At 44.8% G+C, this 27,478-nt stretch overlaps 1 protein-coding gene across 3 annotated transcripts; it reads left to right on the forward strand.

Moving 5' to 3' along the window:
• Positions 1-2,112: 2,112 nt before the first annotated feature.
• si:ch73-267c23.10 (serine incorporator 3) lies at positions 2,113-26,111 on the forward strand. Of its 3 annotated transcripts, XM_015942313.3 has the most exons (10): positions 2,114-2,512; positions 5,200-5,349; positions 6,608-6,801; positions 6,896-6,975; positions 7,049-7,186; positions 7,269-7,438; positions 8,613-8,703; positions 20,984-21,185; positions 23,965-24,162; positions 24,359-26,111. In XM_015942313.3, exons 2-10 carry the CDS (start codon positions 5,200-5,202, stop codon positions 24,492-24,494), a joined length of 1,359 nt encoding a protein of 452 aa, XP_015797799.1. In that variant the 5' UTR covers positions 2,114-2,512; the 3' UTR covers positions 24,495-26,111. The 3 variants fall into 3 exon arrangements, with proteins under 3 accessions (XP_070405922.1, XP_015797799.1, XP_070405921.1); XM_070549821.1 differs by having other exon boundaries at positions 2,113-2,512; positions 23,965-24,479; XM_070549820.1 differs by lacking the exon at positions 2,114-2,512 and having other exon boundaries at positions 4,688-5,349.
• Positions 26,112-27,478: the final 1,367 nt, after the last annotated feature.

Genomic DNA, 27,478 nt, shown 5'->3' on the forward strand with positions numbered 1-27,478 from the left:
CATCATTTATTCTTGAATATTGCTCTAGTTCATCCTCTTGTTTTTGCAAAATATAGATTTGTTTGTCCTTCTCAACATTTTGTTGTTTCAGTTTTTTTACTTCTTGTACCAAATCCATAATACTTTTCTGTTGTTGCCTGACTGTTGTAAGTTCTTCAGCCAGAAAGTCGAATGACCTAGTCAGTATTTATGAACGGACCCAGAGATGTCTTCTCCTTGCATTCATGCTGTTGGGCTGCTGCAGTCTGGATTAGCATGTTGACCAGATATTTAGTCGATCCCAGAGATGTGTTGAACCAGGAAAGATGATAAAAAGCATCAGTGGCATAGCCTCCTCTCTACTCCTGCACACATTGGTGTTACGTCACACTGTGGCCCTCCCCTGAAATGCCAGAATGGTAGAATCTTTGTCCCGATCCCAAGCTGTTAATCTGAACACTGAAACATTTAGGTGTTTAATAGTGAGGCTGGACTATAAAGCTAATCAACGACAACATTTTAAATGTAGTAAATGTAAAATTCAGTGTAAACTTTTTTCTTTCTTTAAGTATTTTAATGTCATTTCCTGGGGTGGTGTGGGGGGTGGAGCCATTCTGTCCTTTCCACCCTTTTTCTATTTCCATCTCTTCCCCATTCATGTGTCTCTTTGTTTGTCCCTCCTTCCAGGCTGAGTTCACTGGGCCTGAGCTGCCAAGCTGTGCTGCATCGTAGGCGGGGCTGGTTCTGATTTTCTGGATTCACACTCCTGCAGATCATTTCACCATACATTCTCATGCCGGCCCAATATTTGATATGAAAACCGACTGAGGTGTCATCTGTCCACTAGGTGGCAGCATTTCTTCTGTCTTAGCAAAGCTTAACCAGCTGTCAGCATCTAAAGCAAGTCCTTCATGGCTCCAATCCTGCACATTACAGCAGTTTTCTTGTTCCAACAAACCTGATTTAAACGAGTCATCAGTTGAAGGAACAGCAGACAGAGGTGGCCATCAGGAACTGAAGATGTCTTCACCTGAGCTCTTCTCTGAGCTCCAGAGCTATCGGACTTCCGGCAGAAACGAGCTGATGTCTGGATTTCTAACTTCTTAATCCTTGCAAACATATAAATAAAAATGAAACAACATTGATCTCTACCACACACTCTAACTCTTGGACAGGAGCAGGACATATTGGCCTATCTGTCCAGCTCCATCAGACCAACCGAAGGTGAAGCTGACCGACCTTGGGGTCACAACTCCATCCTGTGACTGGATTTCTCCCAAACTAACCACAGATGGTGAGGATGGGAAGCAGGATCTCCTCTGAACTCCCCATCAGCTCAGGGACTCCACAGGGCTGCTGTCTCAGCCCCAAACTCTTCCCCCAGGGACAACCCCATCGCACTACAGACAGAACAGTGAATCAATTAATTTTTTTTAATCTTTTATTTCATTCACAATGTATAAAATAAACACAAACAAATACAGGATACATTAACATATTGAAAAAAAACATTTGAATGAAAAGGAGCAGATAGAAGAAAAAATCTTATGATTTCTGCCCCTTTTTACGAAATAAAATTATCCGCCAAACAAACACAGTGTAACCTCAGTCACTTTCTAATATTTTCACGTCTAATCTTTGACATTATAATTCTCCTTTTCATAATTACTAAATACATTAGATTTTATACATTTTTTTGAATATTGCAAGTGTAGTTGATTCTTTAAATTCCTTTTTAATGGCATTCCACAATCTTACACCATTTACAGAAATGTTACATTCCCTCACTTTTGTTCTGGATCTAGGTTTCTCAAAGACATCAGTTCCTTTTAACATGTACCCACTTACTCTCTTATGAAACATTTTCTGAATATTAGTTGGTAGATTACTCGTATTCGCTCTGTACATTATTTGCAATATTTTCCACTCTACCAAGTCAGGAAATTTCAGTATTTTGTATCTAATGAATAATTGATTAGTGTGATCTCTATAGTTACTGTTATTAATGATTCTCAATGCTCTTTTTTGCAAAATGAGCAATGGTTGTGTAAAAGTTTTGCAAGTGGCTCCCCAAATTTCTAAACAATAAAATAAATATGGTTTAAACAAAATGTAAACATTATACAAGTAGCAAAAATGAGTGTAATAAATGTTTCATGTGTTTATCAAACATTTGAGGCCTCTATCACAATTGCTGTAAGCTGTTGGGGCTTCCAGTGATTGTCTTCTGGAACAAGTGATGATCAGTCTGTGGAGGACTAAGCCGACTTTGCCTGCCTGGCAGAGGGATTAACTTGTTGACAATCTCTCAGCTCTGCTTACTTCTCCACCTGACTCAGACTTTCAGGCAGTAAAGATGGACATGTTTGTAAAATGGTGTGCAGAAATCAGTGTGTTCGTGAAGATGTGAGCTGATGTCTGTCAGGTGAACCTGAGACAAATGTCTACAGATGCTGCATGTGTGGAACAGAACCGGAAATACTGAGGAGGACAGGACCGTCTGGCTTTAGTGGGTCCAGCAAAGGAAGAACAGGTGAGTCAATAAGGAAACCAGAGGTGTTTGCTCGTATGTTAATGTGAAGCAGGCGAAGATCATTCATTCATAAATACATTCATTCATTCGATTTATTTTATTACCATAAGAGAAAACAAAACAGATGGAAACAAAACTCCTGTAACTGAATAGTGATGCTGTGTTTTTGAGCAGCTGTAGCGTAAAAGATTGACTACTTATTTATTAAATGATCAATAAGGTGTGATGTTCCATATGAATTATCAATCTGATTGATCTTTGCATATTTAACTTAATATCCATTTAGGTTCTTTGACTTATTCAGGGAACACGCACTTCATATTAATTCAGACAGAGTCAAGTATATAGTTTACAAAAATGAATTTATCTCTATTTTCCTAAATGAAATGATTGTACACGACAAAGTATGAGTGAAATGATGGAATAGAAGCTAGATGTTTTAGCAAAGCCTTGTGAGTATCTGAGCTTGAGCTTGTGGAGTCTGGGTTGTAAAATCAGTTTGACTGTATGGTTTGATGAGCAAGAGATTTGCTTATAAAACCATCCAACGCAATTTGTGTCGGTCTACGCACACTTGTGTGAAGATCCCCAAGCGACCCAGGGGGTCAGGAGGTCGAGATGGACCCTGCTGATGGCGTGGACCTCTGGTAACGGAGCCCGTAGGCAGCTCCGATTATGACCCGCCTAGTCTGTGTCACGATGTGGGAGGGATGTTGAAACCAAATTGCAGAAACCCAGGATGACACGAGGCAGGAGATGATGTGAGGTAAAATCCTTTATTTTAAGATGAACCAAAAACCATGTAATCCAAAGGGGTGGGGAGCCAAAATCCAAAAACGTTCAAAATCCAAAAACTAGTGATAAAAAAACTGAGACACAAGAAGTACAAGTAAAACTAGAGACGAGGAAACTGGAGACTGACAGAATACTCACACTGACAGCAACAATGGACCGACAAACACAGAGTGACAAGACAAGGCTTATAAACAGGAGGGAGGTAATCAGGGAAACAGGTGACAGGTGTGAGGAGTGTGAGCTGAGGAGGCACTGGTGGAATCAACAAAATGGGAAGGGAAGGAGCTTGACCAGAGGGCAGATAAACATAAAACTAAACCTAAAGACTAAGGGAAGAACTTACACAAACACATACACATACTGACACACACAAACTCATACACACATACAATGAACTGGGGAACAAGAGGCTGGGGCTACAACTTAAGACACACAACAGAGATGCAGACAAAGGACACATGAGGGCGCCATGAAACACAAAAAGGAATCCAGAGAGGGATGGAGAAACATTAGGAGACACATGGGGAAAGACGCAGACAAAGGACACGTGAGGGCGCCACGAAACACAAAAGGAGAACCTGGAGTGGGGAACTGGAGGGGCCGGGTAACGAAGGGACACAGAACATGACAGTCTGGGTTATCTTCTGGTGACGGCAGGAAACTGGAGAATCTATTTTGTGTCTAAGGCTGTTCGGTGGCTTTTAAAAAAGCCGTTGTGTCTGAAATCACCCACAAGCGTTGCAGAGCAATGCTTTGACCTGAAGTCAAAAGAGAGGATGGTCTCAAACGTTTGCTCACCGGTTTGGCCAAACCAGGAGGCAGCTGGAAACTGACTAGATCAGGAAGTAATTCCTGTTTCATCAATTTCTGTTTATAAAATTGGCAAATCAGAATTGGACACGTTTAAAAGGCATTACCAAAGTACCTCAGAAGTCACACCTTCACTCAAATACTCTGAGGTTAACTCTTAAGTGGAAAGCTTTTTAACAGGTATGTGAAGCAAAAATGTTAAACATGACGAATAGTCGTATTGTGTTGAATAGATTAACATTAAATCAGCAAACACCAATCTGGTGTAGTTTAATGAAAGTGAAAGGAATCATTGCAGGAAAAATATTCATTTTAACACATCATTGATTAATGCACACAATATTCAATCACTTTGGGATTTAAACATCTTGTTCATTCAACACATTTGATTAAATCAACCTATAAATTTGTAAAGTCATTAATGATTCAAGGAAGATGAACTTTATTCAGAGTGAAAGTGCAGAAGTCTCGTCTTCTGCATGAGACCTTGAGCAAAGGTATTATGGCTCCCTTGTTCGATAACAAGGTCTTGTGCAGTGCTTTGCTGCTTCAAGGCCAGACAGCTGTGGTGTTTGTGTCTGCAAATTCAAAAGTAAATTTCTGGTCACTTTTTATGATAACTTGACCTTTGGGTACGCTACACAGCCTTCATGCAGGAATTCAGAATTGCAAGATTGAAACAGTTTAAATGAATCACTAACAGATTTCCTACATCAGGAAAATGACCAAACTACCAAAGAACCAAGTGAATCATGGATCCAAACATGAACAGTCACATGTGCACATCTTGAATGAAGCAGTGGTCTCATAACAGTCTCCTTCATATTTTCAAATCGTATTTTTTAATGACATGTTTGTTTCTACAATCCTCAGAAGTCACACCTTCACTCAAATACTCTTTCAGATTTCAGTGTTTTACTCTTTTTGTTCAACTCTGAGTCTTCACGTGTCCCGTCTTCCTGTCCTCTCTGTCCCTGAGTTCATCCTGTCTTTGACCTGGAACTTCCTCTGAATCCATACGTGTTATAGTACATACGGTACTGTGCTGTTCTCATGCTTCTCTGACTTAATTTTGTCCCCAGATGTGCAGCGCTGCCTGTCCAGTTTGCTTGTGCCGTCCAAGCAGCAGGAACTCCTCCGTGTCCAGAATCATCTACTCCTTCATCCTGCTCCTGGGCACCATAGTTTGCTGCATCATGCTGTCCCCTGGTGTGGAGCAGCAACTTAAACGGGTAGGAGCAAAGGGTAGAAAGTAGTTTATAATTAAACATGACCTGGCACAACCAGCCGCCACACTTCAGACCTGTCTTTAACATTGTTGCAGCCAAAAATGACTGCTTTCACAACAGCTTTTAAAAAGTGGCTAAGTTCTAAGAATGTTTTTCTAAAACGTGGCAAGAAGGAGGAACATGTGTTGGTTTTAGAGAGTCACACCTAGTGATTCAGCCAGCACACAGAATGAGGCAGGAAACTTTCATTCTTGTATTGAATAGTTTATACATAGCTATTCTATTCAATTCAATTCAATTCAAGGTTATTTATATAGCGCCAAATCACGACAAGAGTCGTCTGAAGGCACTTCACATAATAAAATATTCTAATATAGGTCAGTTCATTAAGCCGATCAGTAGAAAGTTTCCTATAAAAGGAACCCAGCAAATTGCATCGAGTCACTGACTGACTTCATGCAATCCTCATACTAAGCAAGCATTTAGCGACAGTGGAGAGGAAAACTCCCTTTTAACAGGAAGAAACCTCCAGAGGATCCTGGCTCAGTATAAGCAGCCATCCACTATGACTCACTGGGGATTGAGAAGAAAGAGCGCGCACACACACACACACACACACACACACACGCACACACACACACTCACGCGCGCGCGCGCACACACACACACACCAAGTCGTGTTTCTATGGTTATATTGTGATTTCTTAGTAAATATTCTTTTTAGTGAGAGTTAAACTTTATTGTATTTATCCTAGTGAATCTATAATTAAATGCGTAAACTAGTAGTAGCACATTCAATGTTAAAGAACACCCCTTCCTGCCACCAATCAAAGAGGCCCAAGGGGCTGTGCTTATTGCAGTGACACATAAACACCATAAAACAAACATTTTGGTAAAATAAAAGCATAGAACAGAAAAGTTATTAAAAGCAAGACCAAAGAGCAATCAGAAAACCCCCCAATAAAAACTAGCAGGGTTAGGTGTCCCTGTTGGTCCCATCCCACATGCACCATGTGTCCTTCACATGGACTGGTTGGTGTCTGAAGATCCTGTCTGATGTCAAACACCTACTGGTGTCATCTTGATTAGACATCTGGAGTTTTAAAACACACCTGTTGTGACCTGACATGAATCATCTTCCCCTCTGCTGCTGGTCAGACTGTGCTTAATCTAAACTGGGCGTGTTTAGGCTTTGAGCTCAGCTCCTCATCATCTTGGTCATCTGTAATCATGAGATTTGTCCTTCTGTGGTTTGTGGTAGATTCCAGGTGTGTGTGAGGATGGTGCTGGCTCCTCTGTTCCAGGCCTGAAGGCTCACCTGAACTGTGAGATGTTTGTGGGCTACAAGGCAGTGTACCGCTTCTGCTTTGGCATGAGCATGTGGTTCCTGGGCTTTTCCATCCTGCTGATGAACATCAAGACCAGCAGAGACCCCCGAGCAGCCATTCACAATGGGTAGGCATAACAGAACAGAACCCATCCTGGGTTTGGACTTTAGAGATAAAAGAACCCTTGGGATGCTGACACAGCACGTATAACTTGTTTTCAGATACTGGTTCTGTAAGCTGGTTTCACTGGTAGTAGTTACAGTTGGTGCCTTCTACATCCCAGATGGACCTTTCACCTACAGTAAGACCTACACCCTGTTGGTCACAGAGACCATGGAGGAGCTTTCTGAATGATGAATGCTATCTTGTCCCAGCCTGGTATGTTGTAGGTTCCTGTGGAGCATTCTTCTTCATTCTGATCCAGCTGGTGCTTCTGGTGGACTTCACTCACTCCTGGAACGAATCCTGGGTTCAAAACATGGAGAAAGGGAATTCCAGAGGCTGGTACGCAGGTCAGTCACGCGCTGAACCTCATATAATTTGTGATCAGCTGATAAACAGTTGAAGTTGCCCTTTTCCACCTTCTGTATACAGCGCTGCTGACTGTCATGATCCTGAACTACATCACCTCACTGACTGCTGTGGTGCTGTGCTTTGTTTTCTACGCCCAGCCTGATGGGTGCTTCATCAACAAGTTCTTCATCGGCTTCAACACGCTGCTGTGTGTGGTGGCTTCTGTGGTTTCTGTGCTGCATAAAGTCCAGGTATGGGAGGTCTCAGGGCAGGAGCATGCATGGCTGTATTAACCCTAACCTCCAAACACCCACAACTAGCACACCTAGAGAAATTCAGCTTCCACAAATGTACACGCCGACATCCAACATTGCATTTAGGGTTGTTAAACCATGGTCAGGACAGAGCACCCATCATAGCTCGAATGGCCCTGGGTCCAGTTTCTTAATCCGACCATGCTCAGAGAAAGGTTTCCTGTTCTTTTGCTGGCGAAGGTTCTCAGTCGTTCAGGAAATGCTAACCAAAATCATCTGAGGAGCTCTAGTCATTAAAACTGAAAAGTGCTGAGTACCAAACTTGTATCATTTGCATTTAGACTCTCCCCTCCCATTGAACAGTTGGAGGAGGTGTGGTTCGGAGTTTCTGGTCATGCAAGGTGGTGTTGTACCACCACCACAAGATTCTGTGATTCTAGGGGGGAGCCTAAAGAAAGGGGTTGGGCCTTTGCATTATTATTCTCAAGTCTCACGTTTCACGTTAAAAAAGTGCACGAAACAGTAGAAGGGGCAGATTTCCACACTTGTTTTATGTGTGTGCAGGGGCGGATTTATGACTGAAGAACATCCGGGGCTTAACACACGCGCGCTCACACACACACACACACACACACACGTGACACGCACTAGTCAACAGATATATATGTCTTGTACCACATAATTTTTAATCTGAAGCTACATATTAAGCATTTTCAGGGCAGAGTATTGTTCCTGTTAGTGTTTAGTGTGAGATGATAGTAAATATTCCCTTTCTTTCTCCAACAACTACCTGATAGTAAGCTAACTTTAGGCAAACCAGCAGCACAACAAATATTTTCAAATAAGACTCACAAACCTGAGTCAGCACCAGTCTCATCAAAGCTGGGGTTCTGTCGTTGTACTTTTGGTCTAAAAAACGTCCTCATGTCCATCTTCACTCATGCGTTTCAGGCAGAGAGTGTAGAAGAAGCCGGCTGCTGAAGGGCTTCTTCAGTGGTGGAGGCTCAGGCAGGCTGTATACAAACTACTGCCAGCTGCTCCCTCTCTGTTGGACTTTGGTACTGCATGTTACTTCAGCGATTTAGATCCGGGGCTTTCCATGAAACATCCGGGGCTTCAGCCCAAGTAGCCGGGCCTAACGCCGCCCCTGTTTGTGTGTTTGCTTCTCTAGGAGTTTCAGCCGCGGTCGGGTCTGCTCCAGTCCTCGTTCATCAGCCTGTACACCATGTTCCTGACCTGGTCTGCCATGACCAATGAGCCAGGTGAGGAGGTTTTCTGCTAAAGAACAAATGAAAGAAGAACGATGCTAGATGTCACTCAGAACGTGAAACAGGACAGTTATAAATGCAAACATTTTAACCCTGTAAGGCCTGTCTGTGTGTTAATAAACGATGGAGGCATGGAGCGTGTTTAACCAAAGAGCTGAATTAAGAGGACTTGCGCCAATACAATAATAGCACTTATCCAATATATAATTTATTTTGCCATTGGTTCAGTCTTTTTGGCACCTTCGCCCGCCTGCCGCTGCTGTCCTGTGCTCTGGTGTGGGTGGTGAAACTTCCCTGGGCTGGTGGAGTTGGAGGGACCTGGCAGTCCCATCTCCTGGCCCTTGTGTCCCCACTTACACTGCCTGTTTGCTCAATTGGCGGGCTGCTCGGCTGTTCGCTGTTCTGCTCGTGGCGGAGCTCTGTCCCTCCAACCTCTGCAGGCCATAAAGCGACTCGGTTTCGCCTGTAGTGAGTTCCTTCCACATCCACCAGGTAGGATCTGTGAGCCACTAGCTGCATACAGACTCCTCTTCTCCACTTGCCTGACCTGTCTCCGGGCAAAGGCTTCATCCTGATGTCCTGGCTGATGCTCAGCTCAGGCAGGTCCCTGGCTGACCTGTCGTATCAGAGCTTTGCTGTTTGATGTTTGACCCGTAGTCTGTCTGGAACCTCAGTGATCACACTCGGCTTCTGGAGCGCGTCAGCCACTCTTGTCCGGGCTGATGTCCTCAATCTGCAAGACATCAGCCTCTGAGCTGGGCTGCTCAGATGGTGTGTTCCTCCACTGTAAGATAGCCAGCCACAGCTCGTTGCCTGCACAGTTCGCCTTCTTACACAGATTCTTCAACATTTTTACTGCAGACTCTGCTTTTCCATTTGCTTTCGGATGCCTGGGCGAGGACATCACATGGTCGAAGTCCTATTGCTTTGCAAACCTTCTGAATGTTTCATAGTCGAACCGTGGCCCACTGTCTGTTATCACAGCTGTTGTGACAAGCTGCTTGATCTCTTCCACAGCAGCGTCATGCTTTGGCAGCCTGTGCCACGGGACGTCCCTGTCCAGCAGCCTCCGTGGTGGCTCACACGCCTCCGAGAGATGTGGGGTGAATCTCGACAGGTAGGCCACAAAGCCTATCTGCCTTTGCACCGCTTTGGTGTCTGTGGGGTGAGCATCTCCTGAACAGCTCTGACTTTCTCCGGGTCAACCCTGGGTCTACCTGCTGATAAAATGTGTCCATGAAACTTGACCTCCCTGACCTTGAACTGCACTTTCTTTAAGCTCAGTCTAAGTCTCCCTGCCTCACCTCCCTGTATCTGTCCACAAGCTCCAATAGAGCTCTGGACGTCACGTGACTCAGAGAGTAGACGCCATGTTGGCAGGCAACATAGGTAAACAAAATGAATGGGATCGGCTTGGATTTTACTTCGTCGGAGTTTACTTCACACTTTAAAACCGAAGAAATCGTTTCATATTGTCAGAAATTAAATAAACTAAACATCTCCGACCCTTACCGTGCCCCTGGGAATTTTTTTTAAAAACGCCAGAAGCTGTCGGAGCGGACTTCTTGCCGGACCTGGCCAGGGAACCCCTTGGGATTCCCCCGGAGGCGCTGGCCCAAGTGGCTGGGGAGAGGGAAGACTGGGACTCTCGACGCTACTGCCCCCGCAACCCGACTCCAGATAAGCGGATGAAAATGGATGGATGGACAAATAACAGATTTACATGTAAGTAGTTTAAATAGAGTGCTGTGCTGTTTGAATGTATAAACTGAACGCCAAGAGAAATCACTAGTTTGATTGTTTTCCGTGAAAAAAATAAATATGTCAGGCAGGAGCGTCTCAGGATCTGTCTGAGATCGGTCTCGGTGAGACAGAAAATAGCATTTCAAAGTGCTTTTTATGTGTGATCTGACAATTGATCAACCATTGCTTAAAAATTAAATACAGCTTAGCCGGTTAATTGCTGTGATCATAAAACACGTAAACGGCAGCACGCAGAAATCACGAGGCAACGTTTTAAGTGATGTTTACTTGTTGCTATGAGTAATGAGACAGAAAAAGCCACGCCAAAATAAGTTTAGGAAGCCCACTAAGAGTCGTAATAAAAGCATTTAAAATAAACACCATACACAGTTGAGGAAACGTTGGTTTAAGTACGCGGTCGCTGCATAAGCGAAAACCTTTACTCGGGATCCCACAGTTTCATTTTAGCCCGGTCACTAGCGCGTTTTATTACAAAGATCCAACGTTTGCGGCGCTCCGGATCTTGGGGAATCCTGTAGATGGCTCATTCCTTATGCCGTCCCCGTCTGTTCTGCATCCTGGGGCACAACAGGAATCTACCATATTTCCCGTTTGATTGAGTTTTATGACTATAACAAATAGTCCAGCTGCCGACTTCTGCCTGCCAAGATGGTGCCGTTTCGATTTGAACTGTTGCATGCCGGGAGAAGTGACGTCAATTCCCGGAGCTCTATAGTTTCTTGTCACTTTCTCATCCTTGTCCCCACACCCCACTACCAGGATACCATTTGCAATCTGTTCTACCCCCTTCAGCCCTGCCGGAAGCTCATGCTGTTTTCTCTGATATATCTCTGGGCCACGACACCCCAACAGGCAGTTTCAACCAACGCTTCCTGCCCCACGGTGTCCATAATGTTGTCGCATAACTGCACTCCTCATCCAGCCTACGCTGCAAAAACGCATTGCACGCATCTACGAGGGTGAAAACACGAGCCTTGGGGAGTTTGTGTGTGGGCATTATGTAGTGGGACCTCTTCAGAGCTAGGCTCAGTGACTTGGGGGCAATACAAATCCTTAGTTTGTCTGGCTGCCTGACTCTCACCATGTTGCTGATCCAGCCCGTTGGTTTGTACACTGAAGCTAAGTGCCCATCTCTCTCATGCTTGTCCAGCTGAGCTTTAACAGCCTCTCTGAGAGCCACTGGAACATTGCGTGGTGACGCCTGCACTGGCGCTACGTCCTTATCTAACACAAAGTGAACCTTGCCTGGGAGCGCATCAACTGGCGCTTTAAAACCATCATCATAGGTGCTGATAAGATGCTGCTTAGTCAATGGACCTGAACGGCTGTACTCTACCACAGGTAGTTCCTTTGGTATGGTAAAGTACATTAAGCCTAGACGCTCGCAGGTGTCGCCTGACAACAGGGGTCTCTGGCTGCTCCTCACGATCTCAAAGCTCAGCTCATGGGTTTTTCCTCTCACCACACAGTGTTAAATATGCCTATCGATGACAGACTGTCCTGAATATAAAACTTGTCTGGTCTGGCTTGGCTCAGCCAGTCTCCTCATGTCCTTTATACTCATAACATTGCAGGTCGCCCCAGAATCTAGCTGGCTTCTCTGCAATCCCCATTCATGTTAATATTAGCAAACCACGTGTTTCCACACCCCTGCACTGCCCCAATGCTCTCTGTTGCATATATTTGTGGCTCCATGGCAGATGGGTTCATAGAGGTCTGACCTCTCTTCATGCATATTTTTGCAAAATGGTTTGCCGTTCTGCAGTAGCGGCAGTTCTTTCCATATGCGGGGCATGATTCACGTCTGCACCGATGTCTGTTCCCACAAAATCTGCAAGGTTTATCTTTGCCCAGTCTGGGCGTCTGGTTCTGAGACCTGTCATGGCGGGTCTGCCTCAGTTCAGCCCACGGCTGCTGGCTGTCTGTAGCATGCACAATGTCTGGAGCTCTATCATGTGACATCGCTTTTAGACCCATGTCAGTCAACTCTGTGGCCCGACATATTTCTATGGCTGATGCGAGGGTGAGCGTTTTCTCTCTAAGCAGGCGATGATGCACAGCTTCATCACATACGCCCAACACCAGTCCGTCTCTTATGAGATCCTCTTTGAGGTCGCCATACTCACATGATGCAGCTTTCTCCCTTAGACGTGTTACAAATGCATCGATTGGTTCTCCCCTGTCCTGCTTGCAGTTGCTGAATACATATCTTTCAAATATCACATTCGTGGCTGGCTTAAAATGTGCACCCAGAGCATCGAGGATGACCGCGGGGTCTTTCGCCTGCTCCCTTAGAGTCCCAAATTGTGTTTGTATATGTGTTGGCAATCACAGCCCACTACCCGTCACCGCCTGTCCCTCCTCGTTTTTTTCATTCAGCCCCATTGCCAGCATGTGATCTTCAAACTCCAACCTGAATTTGTCCCAGTTGTCTGCAAGGTCGCCAGTCATTTTCATCTCTCCCGATGGGGGCACAGTGTTCGCCATCGTGCTATGTCTTCCCGTTTAGCTTCACTTAGCTTCTTCACTTAGTCACTTCATAACAATGCCCACCTCTCAAGAAAACAAGCAAATAAAACATCCCTCCAAACCATGGGCAGAACTCAGGTTTAACGTCCATCCATCCATTCTCTTTTGCTTATCTGGGCTCAGGTTGTGGGGGCAGTCGCCTAAACAGAAAGGCCCAGACTTCCCTCTCCCCAGCCACTTGGGCCAACTCCTCCAGGGGAACCATAATGGTAGGAGTGTGTATTTTCCCTGGTGATGGGGGCAGTACAGACCTAAGTCATTACAAGATAATGGCATTTTTGTGTTCGAGCAAGACCTTACCAATGTCAGACTAAGAGGCTTGACTGACTGGTAAGACAGGAGTTGAGCTGTGGCGTGACTGGCGACCCAAGTGCAGAAGTGCTAGAGTCGGGAAGGCAAAACACAGAGTTTATCTTGGAGCGTTTAGGCGATCCTCCAGGGAGGACGAGGTTGCGGTGACACTCCGGAATAAGGAAGGTTGACTTACTCTTTAAGTTGAGTAGGTTTGCCCGGTTGATCGGCATTAGGATCCGAACTGGGGTAGTCACAAACCATGACTGAATGCTGATGGCGTTGGCAGATGTGGCTAAGTAGACTCTGGGTGTGACGTGTACAGGAAGAGCTGGGAGAGGCGAAGCTGGGTACTGGAGTCTTAGGTGGGGGAGTCGTGGGTCTGAGGGTGCCGAGCGCGAAAGAACCGTGACAACCAACGAATGGCCATGTAATGATTTAAATTATAAGTTATTTAATAAGCCATAAGGTGTAGGATTCCATAGGAAATATGAAATCCACCTTATGGATCTGTAAGGTTAATTAAACCAGAAGATTGGAACTTTTTAATGCAGGGATTAGATAACAGCTTTGTATTCACTCAGAGACAACAGAAGAGAGAGTCAAGTTAAAAAGTTAAAATTTTATTACTAACAAATTAAACTAGGCTGACTTTAAACACTAAATGTATTGTGTAACTAAGGTGGATGAGACGGTGAATGGGGTGACGTGTAATGTTGCTCAGAACCAGCAAATCCGAAGAAGCGATTAGTTCACCAAATAATTTGGTGGTAGCATTGACCAAATTAGTGGAACCCTTGTGCAGTTTGATTTGGTCCCTGTGGACCCATTTGTAGACGGGCTCCTTGTTTGTTTGGGTAATCTTGATCTGATACACGACTGGAGAGAGCTTATCAGCTATCAGGTATGGGCCTGACCACTTCAGCAAAAGTTTCTTAGCCTGCTTCCCAGAGGTGTTCTTGGTGTTACCAGTTTTACGAGCGAAAATGTAGAACCAGGCCTCATCACCTATGTTGAGGTCAGAATATGAGGCCTTCTGATCATAATAAGCCTTCCTGCCTTCAGCTGATTTCTCCAGATTTGTCTGTGCAAACGAGAACGCTGCAGGCAGATGGTTCTTCAGGTCCTGCAAATATTGTTCGCTCGTGTAAGCCGGGTCAGCCTCGGACTGAACAGGTACAGCAGGTGAAGTGGCAGGGTCATTTGTCTACCCATCATCATTTCAAACGGGGAGACACCAGTAGACTCATGAGGGGTGGCCCTTATGGCTATGAGGACCAATGGAAGCTTCACATCCCAGTCTCGGTGGTTAGAGGACACGTACTTCCTCAAAATGCCGACAACTGTTCGGTTAATCCTTTCGACCTGGCCAGAAGACTGGGGGCGATGGCTAATGTGGAAATTGGCCTTCACACCCAACAGTTTCCAAAAATGTTCCATTACTTCAGAGGTGAATTGAGTACCCCTGTCCGAGTCAACCAGAGTGGGCAGACCGAACCGGGCGAAGACGTGATTCATCAAGAGAAAAGCTGTTGTTTTCGCCGTGTCATTAGGTGCTGGTAGACATTCAACCCACTTGGTGAATGCACAGATCACGGTCAAGATGTATTTATTACCCCTGCTGGACCTGGTCAGAGGCCCCACCCAATCGAATTGCAAGTCTGACCACGGTGTGGACAGTCCCTTTTTCTGTAGGGGAGCTCTATTGTGCGGGGTTGGATGGCTGAAACTGACAACAAACCAAACAACACTGGACGTGGTCTGAGACGTTGCGACACATCCCCTGCCAATAAGCAACCCGGCTCAGGGCACCGAACGTGGCCTTGACACGTTTGTGTCCGGCAGAGGGAGAGTCATGAGCTTGCGTGATCATGCCCCCCCCCTTAGTGATCGTGGCACCACGAAGACAGGTGGAAAAGGAGGCTTGGCGGCCTGCATCAGCAACTCTTCAACCATTCTCAGTGTGACTCGAACACAAAAGAGAGCACGGAGCTCAGGAACGGAGTCAAGCTAGGCGAAAAAAGGCAGATGAGTTGTAGGATCAGAAAGGTAAAGGATCATCCTGCTTATAGCAGGGTCCTGGGACTGAAGACTGACAAGATCGTTACCAGAAAAGACAGGTTGAACGGACACCACACCCTCGGATGGTTTGGAGGTGGATGCATTAACGGCCTGAGCTCGAGTCACTTTATGCCAATAAATGTGCATGTCATGTGACGTCACTAGAGTGTCACAAGCCATGAAGAGGTCTTGATGTTTAACAGGCTTCCGATTAGAGGTTTGGAACCTGTTACTCTTCCAGGAAGGTAGATGACAAATGAAACTGAGACGCGCGTAGTCCGAGTCAGTGCAAATCACCAGCTCAAGGACCCCACGGTCCACAGCAAGTTGTAGTACTATCAAGATCCCAGCCACTTCTGCAAACTGTGAGGTCTTAGGACCCAACCAGTATCATCAGGAGTCCTTCTGGTCAGCGTTCAGCCAGACGACACCCACGCCTGCCCTAGGCGCAGCACCGTGTCAAAAAGAACTGCCATCGACGTACACGGTCGGCAAGTTCACACAGAGAGACTGATCGAAGTAGTGATGGTTGGAGTTTAGAAGAGTCTGAGGAGGGCTAGCTGGCAGAACTGACGTGACAGCGTTGTCCGAGCAGTGTTGGCACGCAGTCAAACCCATACCAAGAGGGCTATGGCAGTTCTGGGCATAGCGTACTTCGATGTCGAAGAGTTGAAGAGCCAGCAGCCATGACGCGATTCGCGCATTGGTCACCACACCATCTCTGATGCGCTGACTGTTAAGGAAGGTCACTGGCTTGTGCTGAGTCTCAATGATGATTTTCTGTCCACCGATGTAGCTAGAAGAGTGTTTCACCGCCCACATGGTGGAAAGCAAAGCTTTTTCACAGCCAGAGTACTCAGGACTGGACAAGAGCTTACTAGCATAGGCTACGACACGCCTGTCACAGTCATATACTTGGTAGAGACTGGCACTCAAACAGTGAGCTGAGAAACCGATCTCAAGGTGGAACTTCTTGTCGCAATCGGGGAGCGCCAAGCACAGAGCTGAGCATAACGTGGCCTTCAGGTCATCCATGGCCTGTTGCTGCTGCTCAGTCCACTCGAAAGGCACATCCTTCTTCAGTAGATTAGTCAGAGGTCTCGCTATCTCACCGTAATATTCTACGAACTGGCGCGAGTAGTTGCACACCCCTAGGAAGCTCTGAAGTTCGGAGACGTTCCTAGGAGGTGTGATGGTGGCCACACCTTGAATTCTGCCAAGTTGAGGCTGCACTCCCTGTGGTCCCACAAGGAGGCCAACAAACTGAACCTGTGACCTGCACCACTGACCTTTGGCGAGAGAAATCTTTGCACCTGCAGCTGCGAGCTGACCCATGACATGGTCCAGCTTGAACAGGTGGTCATCCAAGGTACACTTACGAAAAAGAACGTCATTGACATAGATGAGGGTGCCTCGCTCTCGAACATCAGGGCAGGCTTTGTCCAAGAAGATGTTGAACTCCGCTGGTGAGTTGGAATAACCGAAAGGACACCGAGTGAAGGTGTACTGGCGGTTGGCAAAGGAGAAGGCTAGTTTGTGTTGGTCCGATTTACGGACAGGAATTGTCCAGAATCCAGAAGCAATGTCAAGGGTGGAGAAGTATTTAGCGTCTTTCACTTTTGGAAGTTCTTGTTCCAGGCGCGCCATCAGCCACCTAGACAAGAGAACCTGTTAGTTGAGTTGCCTGTAGTCAATGGTTAGTCGCCACTTAACATTAGGCTTCTTTACTGGCCACAATGGAGCTGAGTAGGTGCTGTTGCAGGGTCGGATGATCCCTTTAGCCAATAAGCTTTCAATGATTTCCTGGACTGGTCCGTGGGACGCCAGGGGAATCTTGCATTGACGCACAAAAGTCGGCGCAGCATGTGGCAGTGTAGGAATCCTGACCTCATGGATAGTGGTTAGACCACAGTCCAAGGAGTCGAGTGAAAGAAAATCTTTTTATTTTAACAAAAGTTGTCGTAGTTTGTCTCGCTCAACATCGTTTGTAAGAGCATCTGCTTGGTCCTCAACCTGCTTAATCTGAGACAAAACATCAGAGGGAGTCTCTGATGGCTTTGAGCTCGGCAGTGAGCATGCGGTCTCCCCACACTCAGGATCACTTACCGCAAGGCAGTGTGAGTCGGGGAAAGAAGGTGGAGTGAACGGTCGAGGTTTTCTAACACCTGCCCTCAGTTCTCCATCTCCAATGTCGATAAAAGCATCCAAGCGCTTCAAAAGATCGATACCTATGAGCAAAGGCATGGTCCCACTCTCACAGATGTACACGGGGTGTGTCAAGCTCATGGGCCCGATCGTGAACTGGAGCATAGTCTTAGAAGACAAGAGCACTGTAGAATCAGAGAAAACACGGATAGTTAATGCACAGGGAATCAGTTCTGGAGGGCGCACGCCCCCCTTATTATCCAAGCAGACGCGGTCATAAAGAGACTTGCTCATGATTGTAAAATCTGAACCCGTATCTAAAAGTGCGTTGCAGGGAAGCACCTGTTGCAAAATGACAGACACTGTGGGCTTACCACCCCTTCCCTGTGACAGGAGAGGTCCCAGCAGTAGTTTGTCAGGCTCGACACCAGGGGGCGCTGGGCCACTGCCCGTGAAGGTTTCACTTATCATCAATGTGGATGAAGCGATATGGGAGAAGCTGAGGGTTTCCTGTAATTCAGAGCCAGTTAAAACATCCGATTGCAGCGTTCTCATCTTATCTGGCGGCAGATCAGCAGAACACAGGGTTACCACCCCTTCCACCTGAAAATCATTTCCAAAATCTCGGATTTCGTTGGCTTCCTGTTGCAGATTGAAAAGCTGCGATTTTATGCTTCTCACCTCAGTAAGCTGCATTTGGGATTCGTTTCTCATTTCAGCAAGCTGAAATTGAAAATTATTTCTCATCTGTAGGATGGGAGCAGTTAGTTGTTTAATTTCCTCTGAACTCATTTTAATGATGTACAGTCCTTTTGAATGAACATTCAGGCAGAACAGTTAAGTAATGACCCAGAAATATCACTCTACTGACCGTACCGAAAATGGCTGGTCGAAGCTGCGTGGTCTTACCAGGCAATATGGCGGCAGGTGCGCATGTGTCGTGCGTCCACTGGCGGTTAGCACAAATACTACCGAGGTCCATTTCTCACACCGAAAGTGTTAAAAATGCCGCTAAATCAACTTGAACTAAGCAAATTTTTATCCCTTTGTGGGTAGCGGATTTAGAAGACACAGGAACGCTGTGTTGATCAATTTTCAGCCACGGGTTGAAACTCTGTTTTTGCTGAATCAAGAGCTAAACTGTAGCAGCTGCGTGCTAAGCTAGCAGGCCTGTCAACTGAATCAGGCGATTTGGTCCAATTCTGCAGTAGAACAGGCCGGCGCGAATAATCGAACGTTCGTGAGCAATCGTATTAATATTCGGCCTAATAGCGTATGCACTTCGTGGTGCAGCGATGCTCTTCCGTTTTAAAAGCTTATATTTAGCAGCTAGTGCTAAGCAGCTCAACGGGACTGATCACAGTGATCAAATCGGCGATCTGGAAGCAGACTCCCGGTGGAGATCTCTATCTCCGTACAAAAGTTATCACACAGTGTCACGAATCACACAAATACATATTTAAACATGTATTTACATTTCAGATTACAGCAGGAAAAAAAACGTTCTTTGTGCTAGAAACTCCAATGGCTTTAGGTGAAATCAAAATGGCTGCGTATGACACTTTAGATGAAGAGAGACGAATCAGCGCCTCCTTGTGGGAGGTGAACAGTGTTACCCCCCTTTTGTTTTAAATGGAGATGCTGCACTCTAGTGGCGCAGTACGAGATCGTACCCCTTTTCAACCAGAAACATCAGTTTTAGTGTTTTACTGTTTAAAAATTTCTCAGAGTGAGCACAAATTGTCCAAAATGTACAAATATCTGGCTATGGCCCGCCATTCTGTAATGATTTAAATGACATGTTATTTAATAAGCCATAAGGCGTCGGATTCCATAGGAAATATGAAATCCACCTTATGGATCTGTGAGGTTATTTAAACCAGAAGACTGGACCTTTTTAATGCAGGGATTAGATAACAGCTTCGTATTCACTCAGAGACAACAGAAGAGAGAGAGTCAAGTTAAAAAGTAAAAATTTTATTACTAACAAATTAAATTAGACTGACTTTAAACACTAAATGTATGGTGTAACTAAAGTGGATGAGACGGAGAATGATGTGATGTGGAATGTTGCTCAGAAGCAGCAAATCCGAAGAAGCGATTAGTTCTGATGGGAACTGAAGGTGATGTCTTCGCATTAAGCTTTGGTTAGGAGGTTCATAAACACATGAGACACCCTTTGCCGGTCTACCTACCCTGGTGGAAGTCCCCGTTAGATCAGGAATGTCAAAGTCCAGCTTGACCTTTTCTGGAAACGAGCCGGTAGGAAAAGCAGCGGTTGCAAACCAGACCAGTCTGTGAGATACTCCCGGGTCACGACAATTTGTTGGCGTCTGGTGAGACCCAAGCCTGGGTCTTGATGGTTCAGCTTTTATTCTGAAAGGAACCGTTGCAGCAGTTGGAACAGCAATGAATTTTGCAGCTTGTCGTTGGTTCTTGGTTAAAGAGTATAGATCAGGATTGGCCACTCCGACACTTTCTCTGGAACGCTTTGAAGAGATGACGTGGGCATAGTTTTATACTTCGGATGTTATGGTTTATGGTTTATGGTCGAATGAAAAGTTGACAGATTTGACCAAACACCATCAAAACTACGCCTCCGTCAGATCTGGCAGATTCTGATTGGATCAGTGAAAGTAATGTGTCATGTCTTTTAACGCTACGTGAAATCAGTCCAGTTGGAACATTTAGTCATATTACTTTTATATTCTATAGGATTATAATAAAATAATTAATAATTTGATTTCACAGATCGGTCACATCTTATTTATTGACTAACACTTGGTTGGATTAGCTTTATTAAAATAGAGTTCTTTGATTAATTAAAAGGAGAGAGTCCATTCTTCATTCTTCTGCTGAGCTGAAAATAAGCAGGTTAGAATCAAATGCATGAGACCTTGAGACCATATCTCATGCAGACTAGTCCTGTGTCAGAGGAGAGGGGAAAACAGTCATTTCATTCTGTTCCAGCCACTAGGATCAAAAATCCCTGGGAGCACAAGGCCCATCAGACTCCCTATCATTACTGACAATGAGTGAAGAGGTAAACATGTAAAACAAAGTTTATCAACAGAGAAAGTTTTGTAACTGCTTGTCACATATCAGTAAATGCATTTTGTCCTCATGAGCACCTGTAGAAGTAAACATTGCATCTAATATGGCGTCGCCCAGAGACCTAGACCCGCGTCCCCATGAAGCCACCAATGTTTTCCAACAACTGGACATCATTTAATTCATTTTCAACAATATTTCGATGGATATTTCCAGTGATTATTAGCGAAAACTACACATTGTCTCTTTAAACACGAGTATCCTGCTGTGTGCACAGGTTGTTTCCAGGTGACCATCAGAAATCCTCCAAAAAAGCAGAAATTACACCAACATAAAAAAGGATGTTGCGTACTGTTTTTAAAAAAAAGATATGAAAACTGTGACTTGGTGCAGCCCTCTGAGATCTAAATGCTTGTTTTTCTCATCTCTTCAGATCGAGAGTGCAACCCCAGCCTGCTCAGCATCTTCCAACAGATTGCATCACCCACACTAGCTCCTCCGGAAATAGAGAACCAGACAGCTGTGCTGATCATCGGTAACGAAGAACCTGCCCTGGCATCCCCATACTTACAATGGTGGGACGCCCAGAGCATTGTGGGACTTGTGATATTTGTGCTGTGCATTCTTTACTCAAGGTAAAGTTTTTACCCTTTTCTACATCAATCAGGCTTTTTTGATCTTTACCAAACAGAGCAGCATTGTTTGTAATTACTGCCTATCCACACCATGGTTTGATGGTGTAGTAATATTAATAAAATGGAATAACACCACTTAAATGCAATTCTGGTGTTTATGGAACATGATTTTAAAGCCCCAAATTGAGGATTTGGTTGAAGACTTCTGTGTATTCAGCCCAAATGGTAAAAAAAAAAAGGGCCACAGGGTGAAGTCCTGGATAGAGTGTACTTAGATGTGCCAGTAACAGTCCCCCAGACTGACATGAAATGAGATGTTCAAGAGATCCTAGAATAACATTTTTTCCCAAATTGAAATTGTTCTTTGAGCCTCAGTACTTTATACAACACTTTGATGGGTCTCACAATGACCAAATAGAACCCCATAATAAAGCCCTACAATGGATAGACCGGTTTGCCCTGCCCACTCAGCCAAAACACAAATATTAAATGAGCTGCATGATTGGCCAGTTTACCCCAATGACTCTGTGGTGCTGCCTAAAGTTGGAAACCCTGTATGTGTATCTGTATAGACAGATGGATCTGTCTAACATTCATTCACGGTTTGGATGTTCCCAGTGCATCATCCTGGAAAGTTACATGTGAGCTCCGAAATTGTTCTTTGCGGTTCTTCTCTCCTTCAACAAGGACATTAGCAGTAGCTTATGCTAGCATTGTTCTGCGGCAGGGGTGCAACTACCTACTTTCCGAGGGGTATGCCGACACATACACAACTGCTGTGGAAGTGGGACATGTAAATGTGCAGGGTGCGTCAGTAGGGAGCCTTAAGCTTGGTTTACGCTTGACGCATTCACTTTCCGCGCGGTGATGCGGCTCGCGGCTGGAACGCGCTTCGCAACTCGCAGTGTTTATGGTTTGTGCGGCTCGTCTCTGCGGTGAGCCAATATTCTCCCAAACTGCAGGGGGCAGCATGGAGCTCTACGGCATGCATCCAACACTACACCACAGTAGAAGTAGAAATTACTGTTTACAACATGGCATTCCAGCATTTTTAACAGCGTTCTCGTCTTTTCCGACAGTGCGAGCTATTTCTCTCCAAGAATTATTAACAACACATTGATCACGGTGATCTCTGAGAGCTGAATCATACAAATGTCTGTATTTACGAACCTCTGCCGTACTAGTTCTTGCCGGTCCGCCATGTTTTTCCGCGTCCGTCCGCGTGGTTAGAAATTTTCCGAGGTGCGCGTTGCGGAAATTCTGGCCCGTGCGGAGACGCGGTGGAGGGGCGTGGTTGTTAAAATGACACAAAATGACGCAACTTTTCCGCGCTGAGCCGTGCGGACCTCGCGGACGCGTCAAGCATAAACCAACCTTTAGCCACACCCATCTACTTCCAGACCATGGGTCCCCGGAAGAACTAAACAATGAATGCAAGTCAACGGGTCTAAAAACACTATTTTCTAATCCTGCTTGTTATGTGGCATGGATTTCCCATTCTCCCTATTGACATATGAATTTTATTGACACATTCTAACGCCAAGAACACGCTTATATTCGAACGGGGGCAAAAGTTATTTTAGGTTTTGTGTGAAAATACAACCAGGGCCACAAATGTGCATCACCAAAGTGACGTCATCGAGCCAGACACAGAGAAAACCAGAGGGAAAGTGGCTGTATGTTTAGCCAACTTCAAATCCTTCGTTCAGGAGGAAAGAACCACCATGAATCTGGTCATTTGGTAAGTAGCAGCTACGCTAGGGCGAGGAGATTCTGTGGTACGTACGTCTGATTTGTTGTCATGCTAATTACGAAATTTTACACGCTGATAAATCTCAAAGTGACAGGCGTGGTTGAAACACCCATCATTACTTTTCATTTAAATTGAAGCACAGCATAAATGCGATCCAGGGTCTAAAGCAGAGCGGATTGGAAAACAACTCTTTTAGCCCCGTTCAGGGACCCATGAGCCGACCAGAAGGGGAGGAGACTTAGCGCCCCATGTCTATGTTTAACCAGCTTTTCTTAGAGTGAACTGTTTGTCTTTCGCCTTTACAGCAGTACTAACAGGACAGCAGGACAGACACGGCACAGGCTTTTTGGTAGTCTACATCAGACACCCCAAACTTCCTATACTCAACAACAACAATGTTATGTGGCTTTGAATTCTAGGACTGCCATGAGGCAGCTGATCCACATTTGCTGAGAGCAGGTCTTCCTGCACTGCAACTTTCAACTTATTATGCGTGATTCCTCTGAAAGATCAACCAAAACACATCATCCCATCTTCTCACAAATATTCAGCAGAAGGAGGTTCCAGGGGAACTTGGCATCCATCTAAAGCTGGCCAGTCTGTCATCACTACACCATCTAACCAGATTACCCATTTATGCATCAACCTGCTGTTGTTCAGATTCACTTGGTCCCTTTACAGAGCATCACTTTCAAACCAAACTCACCCAGAACAGTAAGGTTCTGGCTCACATCTAGTTCCACGGAGCCCAGTTCACCGCAACAGCGTGGCTCAACACAAATGCCAACAGGTCTGCTTTATGACAGAGTTTCTGACTGTGAAACAGTGTTTTAACAATAACTACACTCACGCTCCATTTCTGTAGCTACACATGAAGGCTGTTCTGTAAAGAGAACAGGACGGCCTCAGAATGGAATGCAGCCTGAACCTTCTGCTTTAGACAACTGTCATGTTTCACTACATGGATGTTTTTGAGGATTTTGGACACATCCTCCAATCAAATGAGACACCATTTATTTTCCACAGCATTCGCTCGTCCAACACAAGCCAGGTCAATAAGCTGACCATGGCTACCAAACAGTCGGCCATCTTGGCAGAGGGGGAAGGCAGCCGTGATCTTTCAGAGCCGATGGGACCCACAGTCCAGTACAGCTACCCCTTCTTCCACTTCATGCTCTTCTTGGCTTCCCTCTACATCATGATGACGCTGACTAACTGGTACAGGTGAGTGACCTCTGCTCTGTCAGAGGACACACACCTGAATGCTGACAGTCGGAGATGTGTGTGTGTGATGTCACTGACTGACAAGTGTTTCCTGCTGTGGTTGTCTTTGAAACCAGAGTTCCTGTGAAGTTCCTCTTGCTTTCTGCTTCTGTTGTTCTGGACTGAAGACCTTTTGTGGTGTGTTTTCTCCTCACAGCCCTGATGCAGACTACAACATAACCAGCAAGTGGCCCACGGTGTGGGTGAAGATCTCCTCCAGCTGGTTATGCTGGGCCCTGTACTTGTGGACTCTGGTGGCTCCCATGATCCTCACCAACCGGGACTTTACCTGACCTCTGATTCTCTTCTTGTTGCTGCAGCAGGAGCTGGTTGAAAGCCCAGGAAGAGGTGTCATTGGTGGCGATCCGGCATCACTGAATGAATCTGCTACAAAGCCCTACACAGACACCCAATGAAGATGGGGAGTTCAGAAAATGGACACATGAAATCACACGTCAGGCTGATGGTTCATGTCTCCAGTTTGCCAGAGGATGGAGTTTTTTGGTGCCTTTCATGTTCATGCAACCTTTGAAATATTTAAATATGGGAGGCGTTATCATTAAGAGAACAGCTGTCTGGCCCCCGGTTCCAGGTTCTGGATCACAACCACTGCTGGACACACGGGTCTAATTAAAGCTGTGATGATTGTTCTCACCCTTATGTAATTAGGGTTTGTTGTTACCCAAGTGAGATTAGATGACATAAACTCTGATCATGCCTTTGATAAAGCCTGAAATATGAAACTATGATTAATCTGGTTTTTTAAACTGAAATATTGATTTTCTAATGTTAGTTGACAACTGTATTACACTCTGCTTTACTTCATTAATTCAATAACAATATGACCAAATTCACATAAAGAGCCTTGCCACCTGTAGATCCTCCACCAGGGGGCAGCAGACATGTACAGGACAGGAAAAGGCAGGTTTCTGATGAAGGTACTAATGCTGACACTTCATCTGGAGGCTTTAAGGACAGAAGTGCTTTGATGGGAAGTGAGACAATGGCCCAACATGAGTCCAGCCAAAAGGATTTCTGATTGTGTGGCGAGCAGCTTCTGAGCCCATGGTTATGAAGTATTCTTCCTCAGTGTTTTAAACTCGCTTTAACTCTGTTTTGACATCAGAGAATTTATGTGCCATCAGGGCTGTAGAACAGCTGCAGTACATGCATCATTCTGTCATCACTGCTAATCACACCACTGGTAGGTGGCAGCTTGTAGAGGCCATCTGACCCATGGGCATCCTTCATGTCTATGATCTGCCCATGTCGGTCAATTCAGGAGCAGAAAAAGGAGAGAGGAGGAAGATCCATCTAAAGCCATATGAACAATGGATAATACTGGAAACCCATAAAGAAAAGAGTGGGAAGAGAAAGAAGAACAGTAGTTCTGGTTTGTGTTTTCAGCTGGTGTAACTCGTTAGGGTTGGTATCTAATTGAAGCAGCCGCTGAACCTGATAGAAAAATAATGCAAGTAAATTTTTTTGAACAAGGGGATGTTTGAATAAAAACTAGTAGCTCACAATATAATCTCAATATGTGGGGTATTTGTGTTTCATTTACCTACCACCAGGGACAGGAAGAAGCTGCAGCGTGTTGAACGCTCTGCTGAGAAGGTCATTGGCTGCAAACTCCCCTCCAAACAGGACCTGTACACCTCCAGGACATTGAGGCGTGCAGGTCGGATAACAGCGGACCCGTGTCACCCTGGACATGGTCTCTTCGACTCGCGCCCATCTGGCAGGAGGCTCAGGTCCATTCAGACCAGAACCTCTCCTCACAAGAACAGTTTCTTCCCCTCTGCTGTCGGACTCATGGAGAACAACTCCAGGACTGACCACTCCAGTCGCCTGGCTCCAGTCACATGACCCTGTGTTGTGTTTGTACCTGAAACGATCTGGTCCGATTAGAACCTACACTATATGTAAATGGTATATATATATATATATATATATATATATATATATATATATATATATGTCTGGGTATGTGTGTGTACATATATATATATATATGTATATATATATGTATATGTGTATTTATATATATATATATGGTATATATATATATATATATATATATATATATGTATATATATATATATATATATACAGATATATATATATATATATATATATATATATATATGTATTATATGTCTGGGTATGTGTGTGTACGTATATATATATATATATATATATATATATATATATATATATATATATATATATATATATATCTGTATATATATACAGATATATATATGGTATATATATATATATATATATATATATATATATATATATATATACCATATATATACCATATATATACCATATATATATATATATGTATAAACACACATATACATATATATATACAGTACATATATACGTACACACATACCCAGACATATATATATATATATATATATATATATATATATATATATATATATATATATATATATATACACAGCAGCCAGTTCTCTGAGCATTGCCACTTTTATATTATTATTTTATCATGATTATATTCTTACTTCCTATTTCTTCTCATCTGTCATTTTTGTCTTCCTTTGTTGCACCAAGTACCACAGCAGTTTCCTAATGTTGTGATTCTCGCACATTAAAACCTTCTGATTTATTTAATATTGCCCCCCTGAAAAAAGCAAAACTTCCTTTTTTCCTGCTGCGGCCAGAGATGAAAGGGTTGGTCTGTTTCCAGTCTTCAACAGACTCATCCAGATAACGGTGGAGGGTCAGGATAGCTCCAGCACCCTTCACTCACTCAGTTAAGCCTCAAGTCCACCACCGGGTTTGGGGCGGGGCGGGCCACCGTCGGCTGGCGTGGACTGGTATGGGTCAGCGGTTTCAGGAGTGATTCTATCCGTTTGGGCTCTGAATTGGAAGGCGGGTCAAACATGATGTCATGCATGATTCATAGATAAGTTGTGAAACTATTCAGTATATTTGTGCTTAAAAAATGCTTACCAACAGGCTCCAGCTCCTCATGTGACTCGCGGTCTCTGAGTCCAGGCCTGCCTCGGTTTGCCGCCCTGTGGCTTTTAGCATCCAGCGAGTCGTAGCACCTCCACTTCGACTGTTTCCGTCTTCAACTTTTCTATACCGAGCTTTCATTTCTTCAGCTTGGCCCAACACTGTTCCGACGTCCGCTCGAGTCCTCTGGCTGCCATCTGCTCGGAAACTTCTTAAAAACTTACATCCCTTCACCACCCTCTCGTTATTCTGGTCTTTCTACCAATTCTGCCTTTCCTGG

The sequence above is a fragment of the Nothobranchius furzeri genome, chromosome 3 (genome assembly GCF_043380555.1).
Source record: "Nothobranchius furzeri strain GRZ-AD chromosome 3, NfurGRZ-RIMD1, whole genome shotgun sequence".
Lineage (NCBI taxonomy): Eukaryota > Metazoa > Chordata > Actinopteri > Cyprinodontiformes > Nothobranchiidae > Nothobranchius > Nothobranchius furzeri.

Excerpts from the sequence above, each read along its gene's own strand:
- si:ch73-267c23.10 (XM_015942313.3), top strand. The coding sequence starts at position 5,200 with ATGTGCAGCGCTGCCTGTCCAGTTTGCTTGTGCCGTCCAAGCAGCAGG. Across the intron at positions 7,187-7,268 it reads TTCCAGAGGCTGGTACGCAG|CGCTGCTGACTGTCATGATC; the intron begins GTCAGTCACGCG and ends TTCTGTATACAG. Across the intron at positions 7,439-8,612 it reads CTGTGCTGCATAAAGTCCAG|GAGTTTCAGCCGCGGTCGGG; the intron begins GTATGGGAGGTC and ends TTGCTTCTCTAG.